Here is a 9,696-nt window from a genome sequence, read left to right on the forward strand (position 1 = left end):
AGATCTATGGCACTTGTTCGCACACAGAACTACCTGTAGTGAAGATATAAATGTGGAGAGAGAATATGTCTGAAACAGCAGCAGTCCTTTGACCTTAAGCAGGGAGCCCCTTGGCCACAGGGTTTTGGATACTGCAGGGGGCTCGGGGTCAGGGTGCTGTTGCAGAAGTGTTGGGGCATGAGGAGTAAATGCAAACAGATTTACATGCCAGAGCTCTGTTAGTGTCTGAAAATAAGTGAAGAGGGAAACAATGTCTCGTGGGAGATCCTAGATCAGATCTACCCTAACATGAAGCTTGTCAGCAAAGTCTGGCAAGTAGTGCCTTCAGCTCAGGAATTTATTTGTACAAACCAGAAAAGCTCTCACAGCACTCATTAATTTAACTGTGACCTGATGGACAACATAGCAGTATGAAGTTTTGTTCCAGCATGTCCAGTGCAAATCAGTCACACTGACATAGGTGCTAATTTTGTTCAGAAATGGTATGGAACAACTTGGTAAGCAGGAGGTACCTCACCAGGCTCTGCTCAGTGCCTTGTGAAAGTTTCCTGCCCAGCTAGAGAGTGAAGCCACAGCAACCCACAGCCTGAACAAGGCTGCAGGCTGGAGTACAGCCAGTACAAAGTGCTGCACTGCTTAGTGAGAGGGGCTGAGGAGTGAAGGTTGCTGCCTGTTGGGAACAACCTCACAGCAAACGCACAGAAATCCCTGTACAAATGGCCTCGGTCTTAAAGAGGAGCACAGCTTTATGTGCTGGATTTGACGCTCTGCATTGGTAAACCTGTTCCAGGTCAGTCTGTTAGCAAACCAAATAAAACTGATTATAAAGGGACAATGGAGTGGCTGTTCCCAAAGTGAGGGGCCAGCTTTTGGCCTCTAAAACCTTAATACACTGATAGCAGCTTTTCTTTGAATTTGAAGGCAGGAGCAGGGAAAGAGAGCAAACTGAAGTACCCAGTTCTTTAATTTACCATGAGATTGTTGCTTTGAGCAAATATTGAGAATTTCATTGTGAGTCAGCAAAACCATGAGCAATATTTGCACTTCATATTATAACTGCTAAATAGTGTGCTTAATGATCACAATTAGGCTGTGTGCTTACAGCATTGCTCTTCCTGAATCCTGGCAAATAAACTGTCAGCATTGCTAATGCCAGAGCAACAGTACAATCCACTGAAAATTAAGCAAGTATTCCTACTTTCATAATGAAGTTAGACGAAACTGTTTATGTGCTTTGCTCAATACAGTTTGGATTGCCGTGGCCACCAAGTCAGATAAGAGAGCAATTACGAATGAGCAAGCCCCTGTAATGCCCTGCTAGAAACATACAATTGCCTCCATTGCAACACTGCAGCTGAGTAAGCACTACAGCACGACCTCCCCCAGCCTGGCCACTAATAGTCATCATCCCCAGCGATGCTGCAGAACAACACTCCCTCCTCACTCATTTCCTACAATACACGTGTACTCATGGTTCTCCCCACCCAGAAGACTGCATGCACAGAATCTGCCTGTGCACTTGGGAAGCGGGGTTGTTCAGAGCAGCTGTGGTTTACCTATTTGCTGCAGCTTTTCATTGAGGAATTGGATACGTCCTGCTCTTCAGCTCTGCAGAACCTTTTACCAGGGAAGGACTTAATTCAGCTATGTATCAGTCAAAATACAGAACACCTCTGCTAACTACATACTGTTACTAAGGCTGATCCCTGAGCAAAGGGAGTGTGGGCCAACAAGTGAAACCAGTCGAAATTAGCTTAAATTGTGGAGATGGAAGGAATGGAGATGACCAGCTCCTGACCAGTTCTGCTGGGACAGACGTCACCTGTGGTCTGTAGGGGCTGGGTCACACAAGGCTGGCTTGCTCACTCACCCCCTTGACACTCAGGACTCGGCAATGCTTTAAGAATGGCAGAGGAAAAGGGAACTTTTAAGTGACTAACATTATGTTTCCAAACAGGTTACATAAAGTCTAACATGTTATCTTTGATTTAGTAAAACTCATTTCCAGATCATTTTGGGCATCCGCATAAACAACCACCACCCATTATTTTATTTAATAGGCTTAGCCTGATGCTTTCTAAGCACTCAACTGCCTTTTCTAAACAGCACAGTATTTTATTGGCCAGCAATAGAAATGGTAGTTTCTCCTCTGCAAACAATCTGCACTCAGTGGCTGGTGAAACTGTAGTGCAGTTTTACCTTCTGTTAATAAGTAAAGTACATCCGTACAGGGTATAAAGTAGTAGTGCTAGGGCAGGAAATGTATTTTGCCCTTTGTTGTTTCACTGATTCAAAGTTTGCCCTAGGTCACAAGGATCACGTATGTACTACAATGCCAGACAGTCCCTTCACAAAATGACAATTAAAAAAAAAAAAAGAAAAAGAAATAGGCAAATTGAAGCTCCTTTCTTCATTTGTTACACTTCTATCCACCCTAATTTAGCTTCCCCTCCACTGCCAACTGCAAGAATTAATTTGGCACGTACTGGTAGCACAAAGCAAGGAACAGACAAAAATCTACAGAAGTCACTTACATCCTCACACAGAGAAGGGGAGGAATGAATGAATTTAAGGGTCCCTTACCAGAGATGCTCCTGGTGTGATGTAGCTATATACCAGTGATTTTTCTAGGCTGAGCTGAACAGCTGTGGGAACCCACGCACCAGGACATATATTCTGTTGAAAGAAGACAGTTTAACAGATGAGGCTAACATCTTCTAGTACCTACAACTACCCAGCAAAGGAGAGGTGCCTGTACATAAACTCCTTGGGACCAAATTAGATTTGATCTTTAAATAGATAGGAAGCATATAAAACAAACGTATGTGGAATGTAAAGTACAAAAATAAATCCATGAGAACAGACGAACACATCACACTCAGAAGAATGTTGCAACGTGATGCACTTGTCATGTGAAAAAGAATCTGTGCTTCCGGCCTTTACCTTGAGGGAGTGGTCAAAAATGCCACGTTCAAACCTAACTACCCTGTTGCCACACTCTTCAATGTACACACTATATCTCTGGGAGATAATCTTTCGAGCTAGTTAAAGGATCTACAGGCTAAGCCTCCTTTATGGTGTCTTCGTCTGGCTTCCCAGGACACTACTCCTTCTCCTCTTTCACGTGGAAATTGATGATTCCATCAGAAAGCCACGAGAACATTCTCTTCTTCCTCCTTCCTTCTGCCCATTTCTCTTTCTACTGTACTTTTGCTCTTCCTATCATACTTCCGTATAATGCAACACTCCTGAAAAGACAATGCTGTGAAAACTTGAGCTGAAGACTAACCAGGGGCTCTAGGAGCCTGGGTAACACCTACACAACGAATGTGTTGTCATTCACCGTACGCTTGTCTAGAAGCATCTTCCCAAAACAGAAGCAGATGGTGCACTCACCTGCACAGCTCGCTTGTCTTTATACGGAATGCAAGCCTTCAAGTGCACTGGGAGACACTGTTCTGGCAAAGTGATAAAGCAAGGCACTAACACTAAGCAGAAGTCTCTTCTTTTTTTTTTTTTTTTTTTTTTTTTTTTTTTTTTTTAAACATCTTTTTATTAGCACAGTAACAAATGCAGACTTAAGTAGCCCACAACATACAACCAATCCACCGAGTGACTCCTATTCCACGCCTTACAATTAAACAGCTTAAGGTATTTCACTACAAGTTGTCATTAGTCCTGATTAAAACTTTTATTCTTCTCACAAAGATAGATTGGCTTATAAAATAATACATTAGCTACTTCTCATTTCATATATGAGGCCATATATCCCCCTCTCCGTATCACAGACCATGAGATGACAGTCTTTAAAAAGCATTTGTTAAATACCAATGCGCCCTCTATAGGGGAAAACAATCCCAACATCTTTTTTACAAAAAACAAAAACAAAGCAAAACAAATGAACAAACCAAACCCTCCCAAACCAAAAACAAAACAAAAAGCAAAAAACAGTGTGTAGAGTCTTGAAAGGACTTTTACATAAACGCCAACATAAGTACCTGTACAAAATTAAGCTGTTTTATCTTTTACATAATGCAAGCAAACTGAAAACCAAAGAAACCTAAGTTTACATTCTTCTCGGTACTATATGTGAGCTAATATTGCCAAACTAATTACAGTCTTAAAATATGCTATTCCCAATTCTAGCTGTCTACTGTAGCAAGATACCTTAAGTTACAACAACAAAATCTTAGGAAATAAAAGACTGAATAAAATCTGTTATAGAAATACCCTACTCTTTACCAGCACCCTCCCTCCCCCCCACCCCTTCAAAATCATAAGCAGCTCTTTCCATCACAGACAAATAATGTAAATCTGACAGAAACGCAATTTATGTAGCATATCTTTTGGTCCATTGTCTGGCCATTCTGTCATGCTCTGCTCTGTTAGTCATATACTGAGTGGCAATGCTTCCAACCAGGGGGTCAGCTGAAAAGGAAAGAAAAGAAAGACTTATTTCGAATTTAATGCAAGGGAATAAAGACAAGTACATCACAACAATATAAATATACTGAACTGATTGTATCTTCATCAGTTTGTGTTTATTTATGGTAACGTAGAGATCTATTGCTTGATAAAGTGGGAAATACTGACCGAAATATTAAGGAGTTTAAAAGACAACAGTCCAATAGTCACCTAACAGTTATATCTCGCATTCCTGAAAACTTTCACTAATTCACGTGTTTATTTTACCTTTTCTAAAATTGCCTGAGATGTACTCATTGCTAAGTGTACTTGTATTGACATAAATCTGGCCTATAGGAAAGATCAGATTGTGGGGAGAGGTTTTGTAGAAATAAAACAACTATTTTATTATACATAATGCAGCATGAACTCCAGTGTTTCCCATCTTTTATGGACTTACACAGGATTATGACGTCTGAAATTGACTTTGTAAACAAAGGCAGATTTCCCTTAACTCATGTCGATAAGGGATGAGGTTAGGGAAGCAGAGGATTACTTCTGGCCTAGCCAGTCACTGGTTTTAAATAGATGGTGGAATGGAGAGGGCTAATCCAGTGATTTTCGCAGCTGCTGTTGTGTCTTTCATAGCTGTTATGAAGTTACTGCAATTTTACAGAGCGGCAAAACGTATTTAACCCTCATCCATAACGAGAGCAGGTTTAGAAAGGAAGAAGCTGTCCCCTGCAGGAGGAGCAGCACAGCTTCCCCAGCAGCTCTGCCTGCAGCACAGGTGCGTGTAGCAGCTGGGGGGTGCAGCGCTGCCACCTCCTCCAGCCCCTCTCCCCAGGATGGTGGGATGAGCCAGGGCCGGATGGCGGTGCAAGGCAGCGGGAGGCTGGGCAGGGCGCTTACCAGGGTTGCAGTCTGTGAGGAGGGAGCAGATGGACAGGAGAACTTTAGAAATGGTTAATGCTGGACTCCAGTTGTCTTTCAAAATGTCCAGGCAGATGACGCCTTGGCTGTTAATGTTACAGTGATAGATCCTCGTCCGGAACGTTACCTGCAAGAAAGACGGCAGCACACGTGACGCGGTAATAAACGATAACAGCCGTAATTCTGATTTGACAGGCAGTAAAAAGCCGAATTAAAGCCGGCAATAAACGCAGAGGAGCCCACGCCGGCAGAGCCCGGCGCCCGCCAGCCCTCGGTGCGGGGGGGGTTGCGCCGGGCCCTCCCTCATCAGGACGCGCTGCCCGCGCCCTCTGGTGGCGCCCGGCGGGATGAGGCGGGCGGGAGCGGAGCCGGCTCACGGCCCGCAGCAGCAGAGGGCCCCGGTGCTCGAACACCGCACACCGACCTGTTTCTCCCCTCGGGCTCCCAGACGCTTGTAAAAGCCTCCCGCTACGGCACGGTGCTGTGCAGCCGCGGCTCTGGCCGTTCAGAGACGCCAGTTGGATTTTATTATCGTTAAATTTAGGAGATGCAACTGTGCTGGGCAACGTGCCACGTGAATTATCCGAAAGGGAAACAAAAGCACCGCAAGACATTGCAGGGGAACACAATGCAACCTGCAGCAAGGCCTCACTGCGACGTGCCTGATGAACAGCGACAATGAATTTGGTGGAACTTACATGAATTGGGATTATCTGCATGAATAAAGGTTGTTGGGTTCATGTCCTAAATCCTCGGAATTTGTCAGCTATCCACACCCACAGATTTTACTGTCTGTTTATAGGTCATGGGGGTATTTGTGAAACGCATTTGGTAAGCGTGTGGCACGGCACAACACCACACTGGTGCTTTCCCTGGAGGCTAACCCAGCCCACACAGAAAACCTGCCAGTCAACCCTCATACTTTTTTTTTTCCTGCAGTCTTTCTGATGCAAACATTTGGCTCATGACTTCCCTATTCCAGGCTCCAGGAGCAAGCGTGGGGTCACACAGCTGCAGACCCCCAGTGCCTCCCATTTTCCCTGTCCCACATCCGTCCCCATTTCTGATGCACGGAATGCTGCTGTTTCTGGTTTGGGGCTCACAACTGCAGCTACTTGTCACACGGTGGACACCCGTGCTGCACAGGTAGGAAGACTTTCTGTTTTGTACCTTGCAAGGTACAAAATCCTTGGATTTTACACTAAAACAGGGAAAATAAAAAGAAAAACCACCATGTACACACACACACACACACACACACACACACACACACACACACCACAATCCTCCTAAATCCCCACACTTTCACACATAAAGGTGGAAGTAGCAAAATGTCTGGAAAAAAAAAAAAAGTGTGTGTCTCCCACACCTCATGCAACAAGCTGCACCTCCACAAACAAGAACCCCTGCAGCTGCCTATGAGCCTCAGAAGTACAGCAGGTAAGAAACCAGAATGATGCTTGTTTCTGAGATCATCTAATCCTCCTTGAAAGAGCAGCAAGGACTCCTTACAGTCACGTGGAAGTCTGTACACATCAGCCTGAGCAGAGGGCAGACGTGACTCTGAGATATCTGCCCTAACCCATACGGTTTCCTTTAAGAAAATCCTGAAGTTTGTGGCATCTGCAGTTGTTGGTAATGTTTCTGTCTTTGGTTCCCAAGCAGCTCTCAGCCCAGCCCACTGATTGCTCACTATTTCTCTATTTGACATGCAGCTTTGGTCCTCTTCCAAGAACGCTTCTAAATGTAGGTGAGGTAATAATTTTAACAGATTAAACACTTCCAGAACGGAAAGCGTGGAGTATTTCCAAGTTGATACAATAAGGACCAAACTAATAGGGAGGTCAAGCATTCTAACGTGTAAAGGCAGAAAGTAGTTAATCCCCATTCTGAGCATAAAAGCTAAGTACTGAAATTGCAGAAAGCAACTTAGATAGTACCTCAGTCCAGCTAACTAAAAACAGACATTAAAAAAGGAAAAATCATATTTATTGTTAGGAATTAGTTTTTAACAATATTTGGGAAGAAGGAAAAACGGGGGTGGTGAAGAACTTATTTGCAAAGCAAATATATTTACACAAAGTACATATAAACAAAGTATTTTTGCAAAGCAGCCTGCTTCCTTAAGGAACTGTAAGACAAAATCCTTAAGGGTTATATTCATGGCACCAAGATTGGTTTTCTCCAGTTAGAGAAGCTCTTCCTAACCAAAGCACGGGGAGAAAAATCTGAATTTGTTTTCACTTAAGCAGCAAGTCAGAACTTGGATGGTGCGAGACACATATAGTCCAGCTGTTTGCTATTTGCAATTTTTGCTGATTGTATAAAAGCTAGCCATGCAGGGAACCCAAATGAAGCCAGAAGAGGGGGAGGAATTGCAGGCCCACTTAAGAAGAAAACAAAAACAATGCTTAAAGTATAGTAAACATTTTTGTTAAAGGGAAAAAAAATAAAACAAATAAACGAACCCATATAAGTAGTAGATTCAGACCCCAATCAGAAGGTAGTGAAATGTATTCAGGGTCAAGAGAACAGCATGAGGAAGAACAGAAAAATACAGTGTAACAGAGCAGTCCTTTGGAAATGTCTCACCTGAGATTACATTAATGCAGTAACTACAGAGTTAAGCACAGCTGTTGGAAAGACATAAAGAAGCAAATCTCAACTCTACCCTGAAGTGATAGCAGAGGTTAATTTACACAAGCAGTAAAACGGGAGTGGGGGGGAGGAAGTGGTTAGAGGTTATTAATACAAATGATCAAAGCACACACCAGGTCAACACAAGATACTGTTTTCACCTTGATAAATGAAGTTTAACTGTAATGCAACACTTGGGAAAATATGCATGGTAACAGTACCAAAGAACAGCAATCGTCATGAGAATTAAATACTGAACTCTTTAAAATCTAATTATTTTTGTGTTGGATTCTGAATCTGGGCCCACCCAGCTTGTGCCCAACTCAACTGCTATTTAAACAAAGGCAAAACCGGAATACCACATAAAGTCAGAAAACATAGAAGCGGAGAACAGATTAATACTAATATCTTCAAAGTGTTCTGTGGAATGCTCAATTAATGCAAAATAATTCCATTACATATCACTAGGACAAAGGAGAGAGATTTCTCCCAATGAAGTAAGTTCCTTCTAGTGCGCAATACATTTCCAAGTCAAACATTAAGACCTTTAATTTATCCAGCCTCAGGTACAGTTCCTCTCTTTACCCTTCAAGGAATATGTTTATATCACGGGCCCTCTGGCTTCCCTATAGCAGCATCCTCCCCCAGAAGTTTGCTCCATTAGATTCTCTAACATATTGACTCAAAGCTTCAGCTGGAGCTACACTCAGTCCACAAAGGCTGCACCTGTATATTCTTCATCAAACACTTTTAGGATGCCTGTCAAGCATATGACATCTGCCAACACTGGCTATGTCTCAGCATCTTCTCTCACTGGTGTTCCTCTGGGATTCGTAGCCTACCAGGATAACCAGTTTCTTCTCACCCTATTTAAGAAGGTATATCCTTTACTGAAAAGTAATTTTCAATTTAGGAAATGTGTTCTGCTACAGGCAGTTTTGTTATGGGCAGTAGGGACTGTTATCATAAGAATTACAGAAGATTCAAAGAGACAGCAGAAGTTTTCCTCCACTTTTCTTTGAAGCCTTGCCAAGGAAGAAAGATTCAAGGGAAACTAATTCTTTCACTCCAGACAGCTTAATCTTTTCAGAGGTCAAGGCTTTCAAGATAGCCTTTGACCATTCTACTACTTTACCAGTGTTCTGTGATCAAAATGATATACTGCGTTTTGCTTTGTTTCTTTTCTTCTTGTCCTAAAAGACAAATATAGGAAGTCTACGGTAACCACTTTAGTCCTGCCACTTCTAAATGACTCACAAACAGTATTTATCAGTTACTGCATCTGGGCAACCTGAAATCAACAAACTCATAGGAAGAAAGCAGGAACAATTTGATTATATTTCCCACATTATCGTTGTTTAACACTAACATGGGTATCAGCATGGGAGATGTTGTAAGAACCCATGTTTCTCAGTGAAGGGTCTTCATTTAAACCTGAAGCACCCAAGCAGTATGAGTACGTTGTAAGACTACTGCTATTCTTTCTGCTACAACCCATCTCCATGAGGTGATTAATATTTTATTTGCATACATACATGTTGTCTGTAAACCAGTTAGGACTACTGCTAGATCACAGAATCACAGAATCACACAGAATCACCCGGGTTGGAAGGGACCTCAAGGATCATGTAGTTCCAACCCCCCTGCCTAGCAGGGCCACCAAACACACACATTCAGATCAGGTTGCCCAGGACCCTGTCCAACCTGGCCTTAAACACATCC

At 42.9% G+C, this 9,696-nt stretch overlaps 1 protein-coding gene across 2 annotated transcripts in view; it reads right to left on the reverse strand.

Moving 5' to 3' along the window:
* Nucleotides 1–3,676: 3,676 nt before the first annotated feature.
* Nucleotides 3,677–9,696, reverse strand: part of UBE2E1 (ubiquitin conjugating enzyme E2 E1) — a 43,859-nt gene continuing 37,839 nt past the window's right edge. For both annotated transcript variants that reach the window (XM_042816883.1, XM_042816882.1), the window contains exons 5-6: nt 5,317–5,464; nt 3,677–4,428 (exon numbers count right to left, since the gene is read on the reverse strand). In XM_042816883.1, coding sequence (XP_042672817.1) covers nt 4,331–4,428; nt 5,317–5,464 — 246 coding nt within the window. In that variant the 3' untranslated portion in view covers nt 3,677–4,330. The remainder of the gene's footprint in view (nt 4,429–5,316; nt 5,465–9,696) is intronic.

This window comes from Centrocercus urophasianus, unplaced genomic scaffold (genome assembly GCF_019232065.1).
Source record: "Centrocercus urophasianus isolate 14NV4802_14NV808 unplaced genomic scaffold, USGS_Curo_1.0 seq_16, whole genome shotgun sequence".
NCBI lineage: Eukaryota > Metazoa > Chordata > Aves > Galliformes > Phasianidae > Centrocercus > Centrocercus urophasianus.